Genomic DNA, 25,476 nt, shown 5'->3' with positions numbered 1-25,476 from the left:
GTGTGCTCTTCCGATCTTTCACATTTTTCTAAAAATCAAAAAGATCGAATAGACACTATAAAAAAGACACTATAAAAAAAAGTTAATATAAAGTCATTCTTTAGTCATTCGAAATCTAGATTTTAATCATGATATAAAAAAAATGACGTAAAGTCGGTCAATTTGACGTCAAATTGATATTATTTTGACTTTTCCATTCTCCTTGGGACGTAACCGGCAATATACTTCAAACCTTCAACTTCAATAATTTCTTGAATGATGCTTTTGTCATCGTTGGAAATATCTATTAATTAATGAATAGTACAAAAATAATGGCATTAATGTTTCAGAAAAAAGTAAATATGTATCACAAATATTGTAACAAGAAACATTTTTATAATATTTATACTTAAAAATAATATTTTACTATTTATAATAAATATTATTTATATATTTTTGTTACAATTTTAGTTGAAATGTGTAGAAAGATAAAGCTTTCATCCATAATGCCGCGAATTTACTGTTCTTTGAAAAAGAAAAAAATTTCATTTTTTTCTTTTACTGCGATTCTTGCAGCCTTTAACACTACATGCTACCATTTTTTCCAAAAAAAAAAAATCACAATTTATGCATCTATCACATTTTTGTTTACTAGTATTATTTTCCAATATGGAAGGCGACTTGTTCCAACGCCATATATGCGCAAAACGAATCCAAATTTAGTCTACCTAACAAGCACACCTCTATCTTTATTACACCATAATTCTGTCCTTCGGAAATTTTCAGAAACTCTGAAGTGATCACTTTTCTACATTAATGCTCATAGTCCATGCACGATTTCGTTTCGTTAATCGTGCATGAATTATGAGCATTAATGTAGAAAAGTAATCACTTCAGAGTTTGTGAAAATTTCCGAGGAACAGAATCAATGACCGTGGGTGTATGTACACTCGCTCACTAAAAGGTTGCGACACTTGTTTTTTATAGATTTCTAATTTATATTTAATATACGTAATATATATTTTATAGATAACTAATATTTTGCAATAGCAAACCACGATGTACTATCTTTAGTTTAAAAGCAGTATAACACCAATCGTGGTCCGCATTTGCAAAATATTAATGCGTTTTGAAATCTATAAAAAAGAAAGTGTCGCAACCTTTTAGTGAGCGAGTGTACATACAATATATTTCTCATTTTGTTTATATTATTGAAATATAATACAGTGTAACTTCTATTTTTCTAGAAATTTATAGAACCCTTTCTGTTTGGTCAAAGAAAGAAGAGAAGTGTAGAGGATAGGGTAACCGAATTAGATAAAACCGTCCAAGATTCCATGAAAGAAGTGAAAGACTCTATTTCGAAGGTAGAAAGCGAAGTGCAAAAGCTGACTCAGCATCAAGCATTAGATCCAACTATCCCACAATTGGTGCAAGAGCTTAAACACGATTTATCTAGTCTAAAAGCTTTACTTTTATCAAGGTAAAGTATATATCTATACTTTTGTTTCTTCTCATGTAAAGCATATATAATAAGCAATGCACATAGATTGTTGTAGTAATAGCAATTTATTGCCACACAATGAGATTATTTCGTTTGGACATTCTTATCATTTTATTCTCGTATATCTGGGATATTTGCTTATATATATTAAGGATCATTATTTTTACAAGAGATCAAATGTCATCACAACCTCGCAACACTCTCGTACATATATAGTTCTATCTGGAATTGTGCTTAAGAAATTGATATTTTGGATATTATAATTTTCTTTTTAAACAAGAGTTAGTTTTACAAAATATAAATACTTAAAAATATAAATTTGTGCTTTTCTTCATCTTATTCCATATTTTTGACCATCTACACTCTTTTGGAGTAATCTTTTATTGCAAATAATTTTCTCATTAGATTAGACTGTATATAGCTATCTTCCCATATCATGAATTTAACGCGCAAGAAGCGTAAACTATAACTCAAAATTTTTATACATTGATTGCTTACAATTATGTTTATTACTTGTATTGCTAATTTCCAATTATATCTTAAAATAGAAAACAATTTCCAACTGCTCCGGCATCTATACCACCATGGCAGTTGGGTGCAACAAATGTAAATCAAGAGAAAACAACTGAACGAGAAGACGATGCTGGAAGTGGAAGCAGTACTAACAATTCGGATAGTTCTTTGGAAATGATTCGAGAGGACCCACCCAAAGAATAAGTTTAGAATTTTTTATCTATCAATTAATTACTTCCATAATGATAGTCTTCGATACGATGTACTCGGCATAATATATTCAAGCAAAAGGATTATAGTTTCAATAGTACTTTATATATTAGAGAGATGTTTCTTATTATTTTTATACAAGACGTTATAAGAAAAGTTCAGGACTACGATATATCTGAATCCTTTTTTAATCCCTTGTATACATACTCGTAGCATTGACCGCGGTACTTTTGGTAGTATTCATAACTTTGTAAATGTTTCTAATATCTATCAAACAATGTTTCGTTATAAAAAAAAAAACCTCCGAGATATATAACGATCAAAAAGTAAATTTATGCATCGATTGTGTCATACTTTACTATAATAATATAGAGCATATCGATTGAATAAGTGTATTAAATTAATGTAATTGCAGATTTCTTTGCAATTTTTAATAAAATGTTTTTCTTGTATAAGATCTAAACAGGCTGTTAATAGTAGTTTCTTTAAAAAAAATTAATTTACTTAAATTTACTTTACTACAGTACAAATATGAGAGAAAAGGAAAGAGAAAATACATAACTAGATTTTTTAATACTTTTGAACAGTTTTCACGTGAGCAAAAGCGATATTCTCGATTTTATAATTATGTGAATTATATATCTAGTATGTAAGAAACTTGTGAAAATTATGTTTGGTTGTTTTATGCAGAGATAAATTATAAAGATGTAGCAATTCTCTACATCATGAAACAAACTACTTAATTATATGTAATGTATATGCAAATGTTAATATCTTTTAATCTAGAATCAAAAACATCGAAGATAGTTACAATACAAAGTATCGTGTTTAAGAATCTTGTAAATTTTATATTGAAATTGAATTTCTACTACAAACTGAGAAATGGGTGTACTTTCATATGTGGCGGTATCTGTCTGCATTACGGTGCAGACAGTGTTATGTGTGTACAGATATAATTTTATTGAATAAAAAAAACTGAATAGTTAATTTTACTTCCATTTTCTTTTCCATAGAATACTATATGCATTGCCCATGGCTCATGTCTTGAGAGAATAATTGTTACTTACAATAAAGAAAGCATATAAATTGTATATAATTGAAAAACGATAACTTTAATTAAAAAAATCTTTATTGAAGGATGACGGATATCGCTAGATCTTGTACACATGGGCGTATTGTTCTTCTTTAACTTTTTAAATGTAAATTGAATAAGTTGATTTGACATTTATGTATATAAATGCATGTGTATGCATGTGTATGTGCGCATGCACATACATATACCACACATATTAGATATTAGATGAAGTCCATGTATTGTAATTTACTTATATCGGTCATTCATACAAAAGTCAGTCATACTTGAGTTGCATCACATACACCCGAGTAATATGTACAAACTGTATAATATTCGATATTATTTTTATATCACTAACAAGCAAACAAAGTACACAGATGCGTGTACGCGCGCGCGCGCGTGTGTAACTTGCTATTATACATCATTTACAAGAAGAGTTCATGATATGTGATTTATTCAATTTTTTCAACTTATGTGAGCATGAGATAAATATTTATTATACAATTAATTGCGAAAAGAAAATAAAGGCGTTCCTTTTAATTTAGAGAAAAATTTGTCTATTTTTATATAATATTTTAAGTATTTATATAATTATTACAAGTATTACTGCAGATTTTGCTTTTGTAAGAAAATGTAAAATAATAATCTTAAGATTATAAATTGAGACTTGTCATCTCTTTTATTTTCTTTCCTCATATTTTTGAATATCAATGATTAAAGAAAATTATACACATTGTCATATATATTTTATATTTTGTGTGTTTGTGTGTAAATATACACACAATACAGAAAGATAATCACATAGTATAGTTTTTGTACAGGAGTTTTTATTATAGTTAAATATTTCATTATAAAACAATACAAATTTAAATATAATAATAAAACAAAAGAGAAGTGCAAGCGAAATGAGTATTGTATAAAGAACATTTTTATATATAGGTATATATATATATATAAACGATTGATTACTCATATTAAAATGCTTGCAAAAGAAGATATAAATTAATTTTGCCTCAACTTTACAATCTCAAGGTTATTATTTAGAAACAAGAATTTATAATGATGGTTAATGAATATTTGAACATTACATTAAGACATTTACGAATATATTTCTTTGAAAACATTTTTTTCTCGTTTATCTATTTATAATTATAATTTTGTGTGGAAAAAACCAGAAATATATCGAGTCGCATATTATAAACTCTTCCTGTAAGACCGCATATCAACGCAATCAACCTTGTAGATCATACATGTAATATTATTCCATATCGCGGAAGTCTTGACCAAAAAACAGATGTCACTCTTTCCTGGTTTTATATTAATACTTTTTTTTTTATTAGATATAACCAGGATAGCTGCCTCCTCACTGATACAGTGAGTTACAGCAAAATCCATTTGACTTAGGTATAGAGCTCTCTCTTTCTCTCTACATCCTAGGTTAATAATATACAATAACAGAAGTACTTTATTTCAATAATTTATCTTCCATGGTGTGCCGCCGAAATATATAAATAAAAACTTTTAAGTATAATTCTTACCTAAAATGAAAAAAATCCTGCTGGCTAGTGCGGTTCTATTTTCGTATCTTGATCTTTGGCAAACGCTTATATAATAGAAAAAGTAAAGAAATTCGCTTTGATATAATTTTGCACACATGGACACTGTACAACGCAAAACAATTATCCTAGGATGTTTTGTGCTGATGTAATTATTGACTGAATACCATTTTACCTTCGGTATTTACTCGTCGCTGTTCATTCGAGTATAGAAAAAAACAAAGATTGAAGAAGGGGGCTTTCTCATTGTCTCTCATTATACGGGCAGCGACCTAATGATGCTAATTAATTAATAACAATAATAATCCTAGGCTAGACACACTAATTGAAACTGCTAGTAGTTTCAACTCTAGAATATCTAGTGTATCGTTTAATCTCGGCTTTGCTACCAAGTATGATGTAAGTGTAAATTCCTCGAAAGAACGGATCGTACATCCTGCGTGAAACGAAGAGCGTCCAAGACTGGAAGTAAGCTTAACAAAGCGGTATCACCCGCATCGCTGAACCATGACTTTATGGGTATCGCGTTGTCTGTGACATAAAAAAGAAGAGATAATAATACGTGTAGTAGCGCATTATTAATCTGTTTAATTTTATCCACTGTCAAATTCATCCATACATATCGCGGTCTTACTGCGCATTCCTTTCATAAAATAAGGTAAATCACGAACAGATACAAAGTCTTGTAATGTCATATTTGAATTTCTCTATTACTTTTATGTTACATTCAAGAAACGCACAGACTCTACATTTTCTTCTAATTAATCTACATATTACAGTGTATGGCATTTCTTTAAAAATAGAATCTGTAATTATTATTGCCATGTTCGCCATGTTCAGATACCATTAAATATGATATCATTAAGTTCGTTCATCTTTCTAGAAAGATAGAACGGGTGAATATGTCGATGCGTACAAATATTATTAGAAATTAAAAGATATTACACATATACTTTACAAAGTGTTAGGCATTTAAAGGAAAACAGAAATTGGCTGTTATCTCATCGAGTCTAGGTGTGAAATACAGATACAGTAGAAAAATGCATTAAAAGATATATATATATATACTTACGTGGATAGGCTCTGTAAGCTCCTGGGCTGTTATCAAGAATAAAGACTGAAGAGAGATCTGAACAGATTGCTGATAAATCCTTGGTATAGGAACCCATTTCTGGTGTACAATGTTGTCTATAATATCTGCGCCTTAAAATACCTCTGTTATTATCTAGTTTATCTGCAACCGCTGCCCCATATATTTCCATGGATGCAGTAAAGACTACTAGCTCATACCTAATTGATATAGATAATAATAAAAAATATAATTAATGTGCAAGCTTGTCTTAAAATATGACAAGAACACAATCTAAGCGAAAAATTGCAAAGTTTGTTTGCCAGTTTGCATAATTTTGGGATAGTGTTTCTTTTTTCATGGCAACACTTACCACTGACTAACAATATCCAAGAAGAAATCTACATGTGGTCTTTTATGGACGAAAAATCTAACAGGATGTCTGTCTATCGTCACTTTAAGAACAAAATCTGGAGGTGTACCAGGCCTGACAGTTGGCCTTGCTACTCCATCGTGATGAGAGTGAATTAACGTTTCGTCTAAATCCAGTACTAATACTTTTCTCTTAACTATACCTGAAACATTCTTGCATTATACACAAATACTGAAAAACATTAAATGAAATAAGTATAAAATTCATATATGTATAAGCGTTATTGAGTTACACTTACTAAGTCTGTGCCTAGATAAAGGTGAAAGCGGGAAGATTTCATATTTGACTGGTTGCATTTGTGAGATCTAAAACAAAATGGTAAATATACAATTTGTATACTACATTTATAATGTATATATATATGAAAAAAAAAATAAAATATAAAATAATTATTAATCGATAAGAAGTTAAAGTCATAAATGTGCCTCTATAAAAGAATAAAATAGAGATTAATATAGTTATACCTATTATAAAATTAAAAAATACTTGTGTGATTAAAAGAATAGTAATAACAACATGATATGCGCAGGGGAGGGTAATTGCATAGGTAATCCAACAATATCCAAATAATCAAAATACAAATGTATGCACAATAAAGATTTGAAATAAAATAGATGTAGATATATTATTATATCTTGCGTTACGAAGTAAATTAAAATATAACTATATAAATAGCATGACAGCATTAAGTAACTACTTACACCTCTAACTTGCATTCAAAAAAAGACACGAATCGCATATAAAAAAATAAATAATTCTCAAGAGAACGACTAGAGCGAGGAGAACTGTGTGTATAGTCCATTAATTAAAAGTTATAATTTAAAAGATGTGCTCAACCAAGAGAAGGGAGTAAAACTAAGATCATTTTTCATAAATAGAATAAACAGCTTTTTCCAGGGTATATCAATACATAGCGCCCTTGTAAATGTATGAAGAAAAAAATGTAGAAGAAATGTTGAGAAAAATGTAGAAAAATCGTCAAGTGTTATAAAATAATTGTTCATATGACTCATCCCGTAATTTGTAATTTTGTTGATGAAAAAGAAATGAACGTTCGTGAGACAGAGGTGATAGTACCGTATCACTATGTATCATTTGAGAATGAGTTACATCAACAAATGTCAATTCGCGATAATCTATATACAAGTATCGTGATAAAAGAACAAAGTGAGGAAACGAATCGACGTCGCCCGGTCGCCGTCGCCGTCGTCGTCGTCGTCGCCGCCGGTTAGATGGCTCGTATTCGTAATACGACTGACCGCGGAAGAAGGCGCGAATAGAGGCGCGAAGCACCTACTTACGGCTCTAACCTGCTTCTTGAGTAGAAAGCAGATGCAGGTCCACACACGGGAGGCCATTAAGAGAAAAGCTCTCATCCCCATCTGCAATTGCTTCAGCATCTCTACTGTTCTTCTCACCGGGCCGAAGTCCGGCAACACTTAATCTCCAGTGTTTCGAATCTATCCGAGTTTGTTACAGGTGTATGCGTGTTCCTCTTTTCTTTTCCCCCGCTGCCTGCGTGTTGTACTTACTCCTGCAGTCACTGTGTTGGTCAGTCGAGTCGGTTGAGTCTCCACTCGACTCGCAAGCGCGATCTGCGCGATACCTGCCCGACGACGCCGCCGCCGCCGCCGCCGCCACGCGCGAATGTCGAGAGTCGACGACAGCTGAAAAACCAAAAGAGACAGGCTTCTTCGTTGCCGCTTATCGTAAACAAATTCGTCAACTGCACTGCCAGTACTGCCACGATCGCGCACGGGTCAAGATCGACGCGAGTCCGCGAGTGCGCCGCTTTTATCACGGGGTCCAAACGACGGGTTTCGCGTTTCGCACGTGTTAACGCACCTTATCGCGGTTCTTTCATGTTTTTGACAAAACCAAAGTACGAGCCTTCTTACGCGCATCACGCAACGGCCGCCATCTTCCGCGCATCGACCCAATTTTTCTGTGCGCACTGCGCTGCTCTCGCGCCGCTTATCGCGTTTTCGAACTCGAAACCCCGTCGAAGCAAGAGACGCGACGCGACGCGAGAGTCGCTTCGAAAAATTATATCAAAACAATTTAACGTTCTTTCAACTGCGTCGCGCAAGGAACTATTAAAATAAATATCGCTTCTCAAAAGTTAAGCAACTTAATGTTATATATATATATTCTCTTCACACATACATGTACACATACATACACATATACAATGACACGCACACGTACGTATGTACACGTGTATGAGTATGTACTTCAGAAAAGTTGAAATTCTCTAAATATTTCTCTTACGAAATTATATGAGAAAAAAATCAACATAAAAATTAAATGATTCAATATAATTATTATAAATATCGTTTTATGTAGACGTAACGGGATAAAGAGGAATAAATGTCAAAGCGTCTTATCTTTGCTTATTGAAATTGCGCATGCAGAAATCGCAAATTAATTGGATGTTCCTTACGAAGATGGACTATTTGCTAAAATTAGAAGTTTGCGGGTACTGAAATCAAGTCTAAATCGAGATAGCTCCAATTTTTTTTGTTGAATTTGAGTTTTGGGTTTCTCGAAAGTTAGTATAGTTGAAAATAATCAAGTTACACGAATATATTCGATTCGATTCGACTCAAATTGAAATTTTAAGCTAAAATTTGAATTTGACAATGACCCCCAAGAGTAATTTTGCAGGTGTATAATTCGTTTTTAAAGAAATTTGATTGCGCATCACGCTACTCGATGGCAATTACACAATCGAATCCAATACTTCCATTCGTAATAAACAATTCCACATATTTGCTAGAAATAAATTTATTAATTATATTTAAATTAATACACACGTTCGCTTGCTAAATACAACATATGATCAATTATGTATAATGATAATTATTAAGTAATATACAACAAAATGTACAAATTCTTTTTGTCTATGCTAATAAAGTACAATTTTTTTATACAATTCCTTAAATTCGATCAATTATTTTGCTAATACATAGTTGTAATGTTTTCTTACATGTATCATCTTTACAACGAAATATACAGATAAAAATTACAAATTTACAAGGGAAAAGACAAACATTAATTTTACTTTATATAGCTAATGATTATAATTTATGGTGTGTGCGTGTGTGGGCGTATATGTATGTACATGTATATATGTATCTATATACACAATGCTCAGAGTATATTCATAGACTTATCACAATATATTTCATCAGAATTCTAACTACGCAAGTATATATATAATGTTACAAAATGTTTTTATCGACATTAGAGAAAGAAAAAAAAATACTGCAAATTATAAAATATCTATGTACTAGCAGAAATAATCAATCAACTTTAATGATCTTTAAAAAGTAAACAGTACAGAATTATAACACAATTCAACAAGTACCTGCATTTGAGAAGACATAATTTGTAAATGATCTAAAAGGATGATTCTGTTCCATTTTTATCACGTATTATACGTGTATTGGCTCTTTGATAACGTAATATTATTGTCCACGCAGCTATCAGGAAGCAGAGGCTATGAAAGAAATGTCTCGGGAATATACATATCGGCAGGCATGTGAAATGTATCTCGCGGTAAAATATTAATTTGATGTATTGAAAATCTCTATATGTATGTGAAAAAAAAAAACTACGCAACGTTTAACAAATCAATTTTACGTATTTTTAATATTTTTATAAAGTTTTTTTTCGTAAATTCATTATCAATTATAGATTGTTCTATTACGATAGACAGAGTCTACATCTCTTCAAGAATAGAACAATATTACAAAATTTACGCCCTACTGTTACTCATGTTTTGCGGGTTTTTTTTTATGTTTCTTTATCTAACGTATTATAATAAGGCGTTTTCGATGTTTGACTTTCTTTGCATGTAGCAAAGAAAAGTGTTTTTCCGAATCCTTCGTACATGACGGATCAGCTATTACGACTAGCTTGACGATCTCAAAGGCACCTGCTTCTCTATCGCTAATCCTTCATCATCTGTATTTGCAACAAGATACAGAAGGATAATAATATAAACTTTCAAAGAAATTTCAAATTCCATCATGAAACATAATGTAATCATGAATATTTTCATACAAAATTATTTTTCTTATTCGAAAGTGATGTAAGGAAGAGGTATATATAACATACACTTTATATATATATATATATATAGATAGATAGATATATATATATTGTATAAAATCTATTAATTTCTTTTCTTTTTTTATGGGATAAAGACTGATGGAGTTGCAGGTTCCCGCCAGATCTCACCAAGGCATTACTATGTGTATTAACCGCTACACTGAATTTTTTATGCAAAGTACACGTAGTTTTGTGTATGTATATATGTGTGTGTGTGTGTGTCCGTCTGTCCGTCCCAATGCTTAATACGCAACCTCTCAATTAAACGAACATTAATTATTATAAGTTGACTAATTATGCTATATTCATAAATTGTACAAGCATGAATAATTCAAAATATGTAATGTAGTTTCATGCAGAAAATGTATCCTTTAGTTTTATTTTGTACATATTTGTTTAAATAAATATACACACGAATAATTATCACATGAAGTTATCGAGTTCTCGGCTTTATGCCTTTTTTAATATAATTGGAAATCGCGACTTGTCTTTCATTTGCACGATACAGGATAATATTACTATTGTATTTCATACAAAATATCTCAAATATTACCTTTCTGAAATCAGATAGAGCTTCAACAGTGTCTCAAAGCTGCCGGAAAGAGATAAAAAAATGTCCCGTTTTCTCCGTTACAGCTTCCTATAATTATTCTCATATAATATATATTGCCAAAATGACGCTAAGGGCATTATAAAGCGTCTATTTTGCGCTTCTATCAGGACATTTCTTGAGATTATTGACTTTTTTAGTAAAATATAAAACGTTAAATAAACCGATATTTCTTTGCTCACGTATTATTTTGGTGTCAATACTAATACAGTTATTATTTATCGTAAAGACTTTGATTTCCAATATATACAAAATCATATGTATCATTCTCTTTTGCAAAAAGAATATAGATGCAATTTATTCATTAAATTAATAGAAATATAGCTAGTTCTCTTTAGCGCAAGACCCTTTTGTACATCGATATAATGCCAATCGGGCATCAGGTGTTGTATAACGGCGCGTTATCGTACTTGTCATTAATATAATGTTTGTCTAGATCCATATCCATCTTATGCTGCGCCGATTCTGTATTTCGTACTCGATTATGACGTCACATTAATGCCGTATTCTATGTACGCGGTTGCAGCGTTTACTGCAACGTTTATTACAACGATATTTCGTGTCACGTTATCACACGCCTGATAACTATTATAGTACTATTATAGTCTATAACGCTTTCGGGCGTTTTTTTTTCTTTTTCGATGGATTCTCGCCATCATGTAATTTGTTTGTATTCGACGATACCGTACGTGTAAGGATCGCGAATAAACAGTCTTCTGATGTGCCGAGTTTCGAGAGAAACTCGGCTTGTGGCAGCGCTTAACTCTTTGAGTGTACATTTGTTTTTTGTGCCTTCTTCTTTCGTGCTGCCAGCATATCATAGAAAGGATTGTGTGATATACTTTGCCTGGAAATGAATAGTAATGTTTGAAAAATCAGTTCACATTTTTTACTTTTTTTCTTTTTTTTACTTTACTGTAAAAGAATGTGACGCAATAGAGCGTATACTATTTTTGTAATTCTTTTCAACTTACCGCACGCATTTGATCCATTCATCCTTTTCTTCGTCAGTAGCTGCGGACATTCGATATACCGTATGTTTTCCTAATCGTAAAACAAATATTTACTTGAAATGAATGTATCATAAAAGTATGAGTATAATGTATGTTTAATCCTTTTATATTAATGTATAATTAAATTGAACTTGAAGCAACCGTACCTTCGACGACTTTCCCTTCACTATCAGTTTTGCATGCCTTTATAAACTCGGAACCAGCAGCATACAATTCGAAACAGTGAGGTTTATGCCGATCTTGAATCTCTCGAACCTGAATATTCTCTAACGGAATGATACCGCGTGGTTCCTTGTCCGTTGTATACTCGAAATAGTATAAACAATTATCGTTCAATATGAACCATCGTCTCTTCCAACTCTTGTAACGTCCGCCTGTAACAATAAAATGCGGGACGTATAGAATTAAGAGCCTATGATTTTTACAGAGATGTTATTTACCTGCTGTCTCCATCAGGGCAGCAGAGGGACAAAGTGATACAATATAAGAATAAATGTTCTTTTAACGATAACAAACGAATGTGATAAAGTTGAGGAATGTTATACGAGTTATTGCGTTTTTATCTTTTTTTTTTTATTACTATTTTTTAAAATCTTTTGTGAAACAAAATTAAATGAATATATATATAATTCTGAGAATGATACGTAACAAACATTCCAGATCTTTGCGAGTTTGTGAAGAGAAAATGAAAATTCCCGTTGGGATACGATCAAACTATCTTATAGAAAAGTCATGTATGAATTCAGTCATTACCTTGTTTCCATAGCCAGCCTTCTTTATCAGGATTGAAGAAGGTGTGCATCAAGTCGTTGCCATCGTCTTCTGGTATTTTGAAAGGCTCGGTTTTTATACTCTCGTATAAACTCTGGAAATAGATACGAATATTTTATTCGAAACAAATATGTAGTATGTACTTTCGGAAAACTTTCAATTGAAAGACAAGAAAGAAAAGATATCTTAAAATTGATCTCTCTCGAAAATATATTATACCTACCACAAGAAGTTCCCGCGGCAAATCTCCACCGTTGTTAATTCCTCGATTCATCGAAATAAATTGATCTACGCTGGGCTTATCCTTAACGCTTGGATTATGCAACGAAGTGTTCAACATGATGATGGCGAAGCTCAGTACGTAGCAAGTATCCGTATTGGTGAAGATATTCGGGTTTAGCTGGCAGTACCTTTGAGCGAAGCACTCCATCATGCGATCGATCTTTTGCGCTTCGCCGGGCAGTCGGAACGACCAGAGAAACTGACGTAGAGCTTGTACCAATATGAGATCGGTGAAGTCGTGCAACTCGACGAAGGCTCGCAGCACACGTTCGTTGAAATCGTGCCGTTCACCGAGATAGTCGCCGATCGCAGTTTTGTTGAGGCCCTCGCCCTTGTAGAGAAACTGAGCAACGTCTTCCGGCGTCGGCGTCAACAGACTGTGCTCTATCAGGTACTCGATGCCCTTCTTAGGATCCATATTGAATTTTTTGCGGCCGATCGACGTCTGCTTGGCCTTGTTGGACGGTTTAGTCTCGTCGGTCGTAAGTCCGCCGCCTTCCATCGCCTCCATTTCTGCCACAACCTCGCCCAATTCATCTTTCAATTGCTAAAAACATGTTGTACAGGATGAGTTGTAAATGCAATTCTCAAATTAGATGTTATATTTTCTAATATTTTTTGTACTTTTAGTATATACAATAATATGTAATAATTTATAGGAGCAATATCGGATATACAACAATATACAATTATTGCAATTCTTGAGCGTTACAATAAATGTTCACCGACTTGAAATTATTCCGATGGAAAAAACTGTATTGTCGAAATGTATAATAATTCGGTACGACCGACGACGAACAACGCGACTGTAGACGATTTCCTTCGCTATATGCAACAGCGGCTTCCTGCTTTGCTCGAATACCGGTCGACACCGTCCGCCTGTTTCCCACCATGCGTCTTGGTTCAACGTACATTCCGTAAATACCGGTAAGCAGGATCGTATCTCTTTCAGAGTTTCGCGACCATGTCAGCTGGGTGACGTGTTGTTAAAAAAACACGTAGTGTGTCGCGTAATGATTATTGTGTGTTGGCTTACATCAGTGATCGCGAGTGACGAACGCGAATTATCAATATCCTATCCGATGTCTCCTGCAATACCATGCACGTTTACCGTAAGTTTTTCTTTTTCCCCCTTTTTTTACATAAAATAAAATCAAATCGTTCGCTCATTGCAAGTGTTGCAAGTAGCACATCCTAGAAAATGGTACGGTCGCGTGCAGGTTATCGTGTAGAATATCAATCTATCCGAAAATATTTTCAAGTTAGCCATTCGTTACCTTTCATTGAATTGTCAAGCTGTTTTTTTTTTTTTAATTAATAAAAGAAACGTCAAAGTTGACGAAATTTAAATTTAAAGTGTCAGACCGTTAAGTAGCAGGCGCGTACGTTGGAATCTCCTTTCCATAAAAGTGTTTCAGGAAAAAGGAAGGATCGGCCGGGAGCGGTCGTGTGCGTTAGCATCGTTAACCGATCGAGACTCGTTAATGGGTCGCCTGCACGATAACAACAAGGACAATAACTTAGTCGGCCCTGAGTAGTATTGTCTGTAAGGTACAGTAGCGTTTCTTTTGTACTTATCGCTCAGCGCATCCGGTCTCACGCGGCAGGAAGGCCGCTGACGGCGCGTGAAAAACCGGTATGCCCCGTGCACTTAGAAATTATAACTCGCTGATTGTGGGAGAGAAACTATCTTTCGATACGGTAGGTATATCGTTCTTTCGAATTCCAAATTCTATCGAGCCCGTGTTATTTGAAAATTTCATCTGGTTTAAGAAACGATTAATCTTTACAATTCGATCTTGGACGCAATGAAAAGAGAACATAGCGAATGCGTGTTTACGTGTATAACGTGATCGATGACGTCGAAGCGTAAGATAATAGTATTTAACATTGCTAATTATCGCTTTGTCATCGTCGAAGAGACGGACAATTATTATACTACAGGTCGTTGCTGAAACTTCCAATCGAATCATTTCCAAATGTTCCTAGCAAATCATCATTCTATATCAAATCAGTTACAGATTATAAAAATACATGTGTTGCGCTCGACGGCGTTAAAAAAGATTAACATTCAAGTTAGGAGCAATGCGCCTTTAAATTTTCGTTGCATTTTTACGCGACGACCCTAATAATTTTGAATGCGTCAAGTTTTTTGAATCAACAACAATTATTCCTAGCATGTTTACTACCTCTCATTCAAATTAATTTCTTCATCATTTACATTGACAAGTAAAGCATTCCCTTTCTCGAATCGGCGCGTACATAATCTACCTATGTTTTAACGTCCCTTTTATTCGGTCTGCGCGGAATGATTGCCTTATTCCGTTCTATTTCTGTCGTATGCGTCCTGTACAATCGATCGAAAGTTCAACACTATACTACTCAACAAATTTCCTTCCTTAAAAACGGAACGAAGGGCATTCGTTCATACGAAGGATACGACTCATCGAAAGTATATACCTATGCTGGGATAAATGACTTTATGTGACAACTGACATTATTATTTGAAACATTTCATATAACGTATGTAGTATGTACAGAGCACATTTCCTCCATCTTCTCGTCGTATTTTCAATCTTGAAAAATTTGACAACCACATTACCCTCCTCCCTTTCCACCCTTGAACGAGTGCAAATGAGTGCAAAACGCGTTTGGGTACATCGATTAGGTAAAATATCTGATCATCGTAAACGGACGCCGTCGTCGACAAGTCGTACATATTGTAAATTTCTTGTTTTCTCTTAATGATGAAATATAATACAACGCTAAGCATTAGGCGCGGCTAGTAACGAAACGCTACGGCTATATATGTATATAAAATGCTTATAAACGCTCAATGTGCTATAAGAATTTTCAAATATAATAATTATTATTTTCTACTGACTTCATAGTCTCTTTAATTTCAATGTCGCGATGAAACATGATAACTAATCAGTTAAATGAAGAGCGAAAGTTTTCGTTCCCGTTCGATGCTACATTACGCCGGTACTAACACTAGACACTATGTGTGCTACACATGAGTTTTGCAACCTACAGTCTGCGTCATAAAAGTCTCGTACGCGAACAAACTGCATGCTTGTGCAGTGATTTAGCGCTACACGTTGGGCTGAACGTTGTCTCGAAAACTAATTGTGTTTTACGGGCATATGTTCTATTATATGTATACATAATGTATATACATAATGATTTTCATTTTCGTTCTTTTTCCCGTTCCCATTGTCACGATTGATAAAGATTCGTAATGCTTTACTTTATACTATGCATAAATACATATTTGGATTTTGATATGATAGCTCACGTGTAAATCTGATTTAAATAATCCATTCGTACATAGAAATATAAAAATAAGAGACAACAATTTTCTTCTTCAACAAATGCGCATATATGTATAGGATAAACTATTTCAAATAATTAAATATTATATTACCGCGACGAAAACTTTATCAGAACATAAGAGTATAACATTCCGACGTGATACAGACATCTTAATTTATTTATTATTCTGACGATAAATATAATATACATTTACGTATGTATAATAATCAATAATCAAATAATCAAACAATTATAACCATGCTATAGATGTCATGTTACACAAGATGTACGCTCGAATATGTCCTTAAATTTTAAATATTATATCTCAATACTTTATACCTAGAATATCCGCGTAATAAAGATTTAATTTCCCTATTCAATATTACGTGCATATCGATATATCTGTAATCTGTGATAATTTTTTGCATTTAATGTGCATTCAAAAGTGAATTTTTCATAATAATATTCAACAATACACAAAGGTTACACTTTGCATACGCTTAAAAATGTGTACAACATTTACAAAATCCATCATTAAAATAATCCAATATTTTATGAAATCGTACGGTCAAAGCTCAGAGGTCAAATGATAATCGTTTTTATTCAAATCGATTAGCTTAAACGAAAACACGATTTGCAATAACCATTTTATTATTCTTGACTAGCCGTACGACTAATAAACAGGATCGATTATAAATCTGGACGATAAAAAAAATTGTCATGTATCTCTTTCTCTCTCTCTCTCTCTCTCTATCTATCTATCTATCTATTTCACACCCTCCCCAAGAAGAGAAAGACAGTAGATTGCATATGTTAATGCGAGTTATAATCGGGAAATAGCCAGACCAGTTCAAAATGCTACGCGAATTCTCCGAGTCGAAGAAAACTGAGCATCTGGCTGCAATCCAAGAGTTACGAATTTGCGGAAGAAATGCATGCGAAACGCGAATGCGAACGCGTACAAGTGCTTCGATGAGTTTTCTCGTTACTTGAGAGTAACGCGGACGATGACTCAAACTTTTAAGGTTTCATGACACAAAAATCGTCCACCTATAACTCTTTTAGCATCTTTTCTTGATAATTATAAAAGAGGGTAATACGTGCGTAGAATGTGTATGAAATGGGAATGGGATCGACGAACAAAAGTACTGTTAAACTTAACAGTACTCGCATCGATAATGATACTGGTGTCTCGACGTGGCTATGTAAATCAATGAAATTAGGTGCAGTAACTAAACATTGCACGATTTGCCGATTAGTTATTAATTTAACAATGCACATTGATTCTAATAATTGAAATAACGTTGGAATATTATTCATTAATGTAATGATTTGTATCAGACTCTAGATAGCGAGATCCGATTATTTTCAATATAAGCGGCGCGTATTCACGAATCGTAATAAACTTTTCGTTAATTCATCATTTAATAGGGTGTTTATACATCTGCAGCGAAATAAATTTTGTCTGTCCATTGCTGTTGTTCATTTGATTCTACAATCGGCATGGAGTATAACGTAATATAGACGCATTTTTACTTACGTGTTTTATTTCATTGACAATTTAATCGTAATAACCAACATTTAGCCGATTACTGCACCTGTCTTTTTTTCTTAACAGCACGCTCATGAGAATATATGGGTCAAGCCGGTCAAACTCTTGCCTCGTTCATCGTACAGGAATTATATTTATCTCCCTTGGCGGATAAATGCGTACACCTCGGATGAAAGATGTGTCAAAGTAGGCTATTTTAAATCTAGCGTTACGCGTACACGTTATACATGCGGTAATTATCGATTTACTTTCGCTCCACATCTCTGTTATGCGCGTGTCATCGTATCATCGAATTCGAACGGGTTCTTCGATCTATCACTGACCCAGCTAATCTCTTTACCGTATGGTAAATGTAGGTATATAGGAAGGAAGAGAGAGAGAGAGAGAGAGAGAGAGAGAGAGAGAGAGAGGGGAAGAGAATGGACTCGATTCATTACTTTCCAGATGACATAACTGCCGTGCTATATATATGCCATATAGTAATTATTCACGTAATATCCTCGTGATAAATCGTCGTCAAAAGTAAGTAAGTATACGATTTTATATAGTCACATATCAGTGCGCTGTATCAGTGTTGTGTACGAAATACAACGTATGACATACGTGACGAGCGAGTGCGAGTGCGAATGCGAGTGCGGAACATCGAATAGACGTCCATCTCGGTTCTTTCTATAAATAAGTCGCCCTGACTCGGTCTACGATCTTCAATTCGTCGTTGCAGACGTCGCGCGAAATCACGGAGCGACTATTATTACCTTATTGATGAAGATAATAATACCTAAAGTCATTTACAAATTTAAATATTCGACATATTTTTCGGATAATTGCGATTGCTATCACTTCGCGACTAGCGCGACTTTAATTCGATCTTCTCATTACGCGCGCGCGCGTACATACAGCACGCTTATTACACACGTTTCTCTTCACGTAGTAGTAGAAGCGATCAACATCTACTTCGCATTTGATTCTTGACCCTGAACGGAGCCGCAACTTGACGTCAAATCGAATCGTCACTTTGTTATTTCATCAAAGCCAAGCCAACAAACTATAAAATAACGTGAAACATTATATTACACATGCTTGTTTGAAAATATGAAACTTTAGGTTTCGTATACCTATACACATAAAACGACGTTCTTTTTTCCTCGCGATTCCTATCGCCAATTAACTTGGCAACGGTATAACGGTAAAACTAATTCTTACTTGTAAAATAATTACAAATTATTACTAACATCTCGCCATTGTGCGCCAACCAACGACTCCTGTCTCTCATCGTTTTGTTTCTTTCGCAATTTACGCAATATAAAAGTCTTATACTAAATATCAGCACTTTGTAAAAACGATGCTAGGCGCGAATAAATCGATTATTTTCACTAAATTCGAATACCGCTAGATATTCCGTTCTAGAATAACGTTCGACGTTTGTGTAGCTCCGAACGATAGGTCTAGAAATAAATCTGTGACGAGTTAGCGCGAGTCGACCTTGAAGGATCGCGGGACTTTTGCGAATCGCTACGCCACGTCGCGTCGCGTCGCGTCACGTCACGATAGGTATCTTGTCGGTCGTCAACTCCGAATTTAACAAGATAATTCCCGCTACATAAAAAATAAATAAAATGTAAAAATTTAGATCAATAGTCTCGCGTGGAATCATGTGTGCCGACTGACCGTGGTAGACAAGACGCTGAGGTCCCAGGCGCTCTTAGCTTGCTTCTGATAACTCTTCTTCCTCTTGCCGGGTCTCCGCAAACTGGAGAACCACCCGGTCGCGATAGCAACAGCGCTCACGTCTCGGCGTCCGCCGTCTGATTGGACATTACCCGCACTATTGGCGCCTCGCACCTCGTCGAGAGCGTCCACCGATCTGCCGGTGAAGATCATTCTCGGTGCACCCGCGACGAATTGCCCCTGTGCCGGTCTACCGGGCTCCTTCACTTTGCACTTTTCGTCTTCCCGGCTCGCAAAAAACAACGCTCGCTTCGCGTCCTGCGTTCACCATAGTCCTCGTTGTAATCAAACATGATACTTACGCGCCGAGTGCTTTGAGAAATAGACGAGGTACAAAGGTCGTAGAACACGTACATAGAGCACGCGGTCGGAAGTGCAACGACCCGCGTGCGCGCGCGGCAGCGACAACGGCGTCGACGACGTCGACGTCGACGTCGACGTCGACGGCGACGACGACGACAACGACGCTATACGCGCACCTTTGATACGTTTATTCCAATTATCCTCGGCTGCCAACGGCCCCTCTCTCTCTCTCTCTCTCTCTCTCTCTCTCTCTCTCTCTCTCTCTCTCTCTCTCTCTTTCAATTCTCCTCCGCTCTCCAAAGTATTGTGAGAAAGTGAAATTCCTCGTACGTACACATTTTTTCTCTCGACTTTCGAGATCGCATTCAAGTGAAATGACGAGCGTGTAATTTTTTACCTTTCACACACACAACAAAGGCGACTTTTCGAAAGCGACGAAAATGACAAATCGCGTGCGTGCGCGCGCACGCGGCCGAACCAACTCGAGTCGACTCACGATTGCAGGCAGCACTTGGGGCTGACTTGGCACTGTCCTCAACTGTCAGCCGTCTGAGCCGTCAGCCACCGTCACGCGATTCTCCGCAACTGCGGTTCTGGCGACTGGCGGGCACTCCGCTTCGACGGTTCTGCCGGCGGGCAGCGGCTGACGGCTCCGCAGTCTCCGCACGCTGGCGCCTCGCTGCGGCTATGATTAACACTCGCCCGTACAAATATTTGTAATCACCGTGCGTACTTGTGTGTAGTGTATGTATATGCTTCCAAGAAGCGTCCACGTCTATCTACCTTGTCCGCGAGATTATCCAAGAGTTATGTGACGATCTGATAAAGTTTGCGCGTGTAATAGTTCAGCACGTCATTGACAGCGTTTTGCCGTGTCGGATTTCAGATGAATGACTCATTGTCATATTGCATTGCACAGTCAGTCGAATATGATTATACTCTCCCTTTCTCTCTCATTGCCGGCGATATACTTTTTTTGCGATATGTAAGAATCGACGGAGTATGTACCTGCTACACGTGCCACAAGGTCGGTCGAAAAAGATCACGTGCTCGCAATTCGTACCGCGCTGGCGTTGTTATTGGGACGTTCGATTAAAGAGCGCGCGTAAGTGACGTTATAGCTTTCGTTCATGTTACTACGAAATAGATGTGTCAGCTAATGGTTAGCTGCGCGTCTGCTTCCTCTTTGTGAAATTACTCGCGCTGCGCACACGATTTATCATATATGCGTCACTCTGTGATAGTAGATTATATATATACACACACACACACACACACACACACACACACATATAGTATATATCATCTCTACGATCCAAAGTTACTTCACTCAATCGTATCAACGTACTATGCAATTTCAATAAACATTTCATTTGCATTTCAATAAACATGGCAATATCTTAAACATTCTTTATTATGATTGAAATATAAGATTTATGTTTCTACGCGAATGTGCACGCGCACGATCAATTCTATACTTTTAAGCGTTCAAGTATCGTTATGCCAATACCAAGGATCAATATTCTAATCTGTACTCTTGCATATAGAAATTTCTGGAAAATTTTCTCAAGAGCTGGTATCCTATCGCTATTAGTTTACTTTCGGCCGGATGTATTAGAGTTTTCAAGTTTTCATTCCAAAATGGAATCAAGGAATAAAATCTGTTTCTGACAATGAGAGCGTTTTTATTTTTGTGTCGAATTATACTCGTAAACATAGTTGAATTATAGCGCAAACAATCAAAGCTGAAGAGAAAGCAGCCAAGAGAAAGCGATCTACCGACATATTTCTCATAACAATTTTCGCATTTATTACATGTGTAAACGTCTAATCTCCCAAATTTAACTCCCTATATATTTCGTAGCTATTCGCTCGAGGAAAGAATTGACCGACAAAATAAAGTAAAGAGAAATTTTCTGTAAATATACCTAATTCATGAGAAGTCATGTTAAAGTTGCTGAATCAGCGATGATAAGTTAATTGCACGCATAGTCTATAGTCGATCCTGAACATCGATTCACGAGTAGAATTCTAATAAACTAATCGCATCTTCGATATAGGAAATATGCCACTGACAAAAACTGTTAATCGCATCACCTGTTGACGACGTCTGCTTCGCACACCAAGCGTTAGACAACTCGACGAACACGACCAGCGTGTCCCAAATCTGCGCCAACTGTTTCGAAACGTGCAAGAGTTTCGCGTCATTGATGTTGAAACTATAGCGCGAGCTAAAACAATTACGACTTGACGAAATTTAACTTGTTCAAAATTTTCTTTTGCTTCATTGATATTTACTCGAAAAAGTATTTACGTGTATATATCGTAAATCACGGTATCGGTCGCGACAATTAACCGTACTCAACGGACACATTCGACGTTCTGTTACTTACGATTCTGTTTTGATATCCCACAGATTAGATTCCACGAAGAGAAACAAGACGAGAAGCGCGTTATTCAAATTTCAAATAGAATGGAATACAAGATTTCCATGCGAAAGCAGTGAGAGAGCGATGTAACTTTTTTTTTTAATTTTTAAGACGAGGTCGCGACGCCTTGTTTCATTATACAAACAGACACAAACTCACAAGCAGATGAGTAAGCGCGAGACTATCGGGCATTGCGGAAATAGTCTTATCGTAAGAACATCCTGGAATTTTTCTGGTCGCACAGATAACGTATTCTCGTAGATCCAGTCATTGCGTTGAAATAATCATAATTATATTGCAATACGATACAAAGCATATAGAGAGATTTTTTCCGTATTTTAATAAAATAATTTAATGTGACTTCTCTCTACAACTATATTTATAAAAGAAACGTTCTTCACTCTTCGTGGAAATTTTCGAAAATTATTATGCAACGTAACTTTTGCGTCTCTAAATATACTCTCCATTCCAAAAAGTTAAAGAATAATCCAGAATCAAATAATTATAAGCAGATAAATTCCTGAATCATAAAATTATATATAAAACGACTCGTATGTAGAAAAAATTAAATCGACCTATTCTAATATATAAAATTTGAATATATGAAAAAGAAATTTTCACATTTCTTATTTATTTACTTGATATCAAGATATTTATCATTATATCTCGGAGAATTAATGCAAACAATACTGACAATAAATTTTATGTATAAAAAATTTGTGTATGTAACTGTAAGCAGTGCCACCGCATAGCTCTGAATTGTAATTCAATGGAATATATCGATAAAACAGACTCACTTTGCACGCTTTGCATCTACGAACGATAAATGCGACGTAATTTTACGTATGTACACTCTTGGCGAGTGCAGCATGTGTCATTTTTTTGTTCTGCGAATAAAAATTCTTGGCGAGTGATATCATTTCCGACTTACAGATAAAATGTATCATTAGAAATTCGAATTATCAAATCTTTCTCTCTCATCTTCTATATCTTTGTAAATATGTATCTTTTTATATTTAAGTATTTAAAATTTTTCTCTTTTCTATAATTCTATTCTTAGAGGGCTTGCCTTAGGCAATAATAAATGCTTTATCTACAGATCTGTCTCTATCACGTCAGATGAGATTTATACAACTTGTCGCATACTATAATTAATGAACGTTATATGAAATTTGTGCAATTTTGAGATAAAATGATAAAAGAAAATATAAACCGAAATAACTCATTAAATACTCACTTGTATTTCGAGCAACAATTCCGTTTTCTTCCGTCTTATATCTTGCAGAATCTTTTCTTGTTCGGAAGTCAATTCTACAATCATAAAATATCGTATATTAGAATATCGTATATATAAATCGATTCTATATAGCGTCAAAACGTATACGCAAAGTCTATGTTAATACAGTAATTAGGTAAACGCGATCTTTCTTCAATACATTCTCGAATAATCGTTCCGAGAAGGGATGATTACACGGTCGGAATGTGTCGTGTCCCCGTTGCGGAGGAGAGACCTCGTTAGCAGCAATTTACGGAAAGGTCTAAAAATAGGGCTTTCAAATTAAGGTTGCATATAGAAGGTTGCGTAGAAGCAAATGTAGTTCGATCGGCCGTCGTATAAATCGTATAATGGCGATAATCGCGACCTTGTCGGACTTGATTCTTATTAAATTGGACTACACCATTTTGCTTTAGTACTTTCTAAAAAAGAATTCTCGTACTACATTAATGCAGAGATCATATATCGTGACACACAATGCAGCCTATATACATGGCTACGTGCCGCGATATCGTGCGTTTCTCTCGGAAATGAGCTAATATGATATACGACAAATGATTGAACTGCTAAAATGGAAGGGAAGAATTAAAACTCGAGACGCACGATGTAATCGGCGTCTCGTAACGGTTCCCCCTCTATTCGTGTTGAGAATCGCACTCGTAATCAATGCGAAAATGCTCAATGAATAATAGCTATTCCTTTTTCTTTAAAAACATGCCCGAATACTTTAGATATATATCTCGCTTGAACGTTCATTAATTATCATTAAATTATACACACAAGTAACTTTAATTACAAATAAATAAAAATAAATTAATAATCGAATAAGTAACACGACGAGTATATATGCTTCTTTGAAGGCTTGCTTCTCGAAAATTTATTTTCAAACTCAACGTTATAAATGTTATACAAGATCTTGGAGTAGATGGAGCGATCTTGGAGTAGAAGGAGAAAAAAAAATAGTCGCGCATCGATTCTCGCTGCATCGGAAAATCTTGCACAATTTGGAGTGAGAATGCGGAAAAACTGGAGGAAAAACTCAGCATCGTTCCGTTTTGTTTACTATGCGTATGGCCGTATATACATATATATACAACGGACAAGAAGAGCATGAACGCGTGCGCTCCTTGTCGCGAAGAAAGACTCGATGTATGTATGTACACTACTGACTTTCGCTCCAGACTCCAGACTCTCGCTATATATACGTTTCGAATTCGGAATTTATCGATGAATCTCTTACTCGTCGTTCCGAACTGGTCGACCTGATGAGCACCAGAATTCACTCCTACACTTCCTAGACCGCCCAAATCTTGCCACATCTCCGAAAAATAGCACTTTTCGGACTCACGCGCGCACAGAATCACCCACCTTCACTCAAGCGGCTCCATTTTCACCGACGACTGACGCCTGACGACGCCGTCTATCGCCACCTAGCCTCGCTGAGGGAACTAACATTTATGCGTTACATCACCGGCATCATCCAACTAGCGTCATCTCTTATCTCTTTCCGCGAGATCCAAAGCAATTATATTACTCTGTATGATAATATCCCTGCTTAGCGGAGACTCAAACCCCACTTAGCAAAGATTCGAACCTCACTTAGCGGAGACTCGAATCACATTTAGTGGAGATTCAAACTCCACTTGGCGGAGATTTATATTTTATTTTATTGATTATTATTCTACTGCACTTGTAACGTGCGCACATTCGAACCCCACTTAGCGAAGACTCGAACTTTAATC

General features: G+C 35.3%; 3 protein-coding genes across 9 annotated transcripts in view; 1 reads left to right on the top strand and 2 right to left on the bottom strand.

Annotated features, from left to right (window-relative positions):
* Window positions 1-3,193, top strand: part of LOC105459456 (peroxisomal membrane protein PEX14) — a 4,141-nt gene extending 948 nt beyond the window's left edge. The window contains exons 3-4 of the mRNA XM_011705507.1: window positions 1,227-1,462; window positions 2,032-3,193. Of these exons, the coding sequence (XP_011703809.1) occupies window positions 1,227-1,462; window positions 2,032-2,200 (405 nt within the window). The 3' untranslated portion in view covers window positions 2,201-3,193. The remainder of the gene's footprint in view (window positions 1-1,226; window positions 1,463-2,031) is intronic.
* A 1,413-nt stretch (window positions 3,194-4,606) lies between these two features.
* On the bottom strand, window positions 4,607-8,307 carry LOC105459455 (CTD nuclear envelope phosphatase 1 homolog). Of its 3 annotated transcripts, none has more exons than XM_011705504.1 (5): window positions 7,641-8,306; window positions 6,578-6,644; window positions 6,280-6,481; window positions 5,910-6,127; window positions 4,607-5,368 (listed from the first exon to the last, which is right to left on the bottom strand). In XM_011705504.1, the coding sequence occupies exons 1-5, from the start codon at window positions 7,737-7,739 to the stop codon at window positions 5,223-5,225; spliced, it is 732 nt and encodes a 243-aa protein (XP_011703806.1). In that variant the 5' UTR covers window positions 7,740-8,306; the 3' UTR covers window positions 4,607-5,222. The 3 variants fall into 3 exon arrangements, with proteins under 3 accessions (XP_011703806.1, XP_011703807.1, XP_011703808.1); XM_011705505.1 differs by having other exon boundaries at window positions 7,650-8,306; XM_011705506.1 differs by lacking the exon at window positions 4,607-5,368 and adding an exon at window positions 5,524-5,716 and having other exon boundaries at window positions 7,641-8,307.
* Window positions 8,308-10,804: 2,497 nt separating this feature from the next.
* LOC105459453 (cytohesin-1) lies at window positions 10,805-25,142 on the bottom strand. Of its 5 annotated transcripts, none has more exons than XM_011705500.1 (7): window positions 24,975-25,142; window positions 23,696-23,769; window positions 13,073-13,678; window positions 12,832-12,943; window positions 12,225-12,455; window positions 12,040-12,109; window positions 10,805-11,912 (listed from the first exon to the last, which is right to left on the bottom strand). In XM_011705500.1, exons 1-7 carry the CDS (start codon window positions 25,051-25,053, stop codon window positions 11,825-11,827), a joined length of 1,260 nt encoding a protein of 419 aa, XP_011703802.1. In that variant the 5' UTR covers window positions 25,054-25,142; the 3' UTR covers window positions 10,805-11,824. The 5 variants fall into 5 exon arrangements, with proteins under 5 accessions (XP_011703802.1, XP_011703800.1, XP_011703803.1 ...); XM_011705498.1 differs by lacking the exons at window positions 23,696-23,769; window positions 24,975-25,142 and adding exons at window positions 19,667-20,038; window positions 20,427-20,651; XM_011705501.1 differs by lacking the exons at window positions 23,696-23,769; window positions 24,975-25,142 and adding an exon at window positions 22,127-22,405.
* Between the last annotated feature and the right edge of the window lie 334 nt (window positions 25,143-25,476).

The sequence above is a fragment of the Wasmannia auropunctata genome, unplaced genomic scaffold, assembly GCF_000956235.1.
Source record: "Wasmannia auropunctata unplaced genomic scaffold, wasmannia.A_1.0 LD334186.1, whole genome shotgun sequence".
Lineage (NCBI taxonomy): Eukaryota > Metazoa > Arthropoda > Insecta > Hymenoptera > Formicidae > Wasmannia > Wasmannia auropunctata.
This window is presented reverse-complemented; position numbering and strand designations above follow the sequence as displayed.

Excerpts from the sequence above, each read along its gene's own strand:
- LOC105459455 (XM_011705504.1), bottom strand. The coding sequence starts at position 7,739 with ATGCTGAAGCAATTGCAGATGGGGATGAGAGCTTTTCTCTTAATGGCC. Across the intron at positions 6,645-7,640 it reads TCAAGAAGCAGGTTAGAGCC|ATCTCACAAATGCAACCAGT; the intron begins GTAAGTAGGTGC and ends ATTTTGTTTTAG. Across the intron at positions 5,369-5,909 it reads AGCTTACAGAGCCTATCCAC|ACAACGCGATACCCATAAAG; the intron begins GTAAGTATATAT and ends TTTATGTCACAG.
- LOC105459453 (XM_011705498.1), bottom strand. The coding sequence starts at position 19,879 with ATGATCTTCACCGGCAGATCGGTGGACGCTCTCGACGAGGTGCGAGGC. Across the intron at positions 12,944-13,072 it reads TGCCGCGGGAACTTCTTGTG|AGTTTATACGAGAGTATAAA; the intron begins GTAGGTATAATA and ends ATCTATTTCCAG. Across the intron at positions 12,110-12,224 it reads TGAAGGGAAAGTCGTCGAAG|GAAAACATACGGTATATCGA; the intron begins GTACGGTTGCTT and ends TTTTACGATTAG.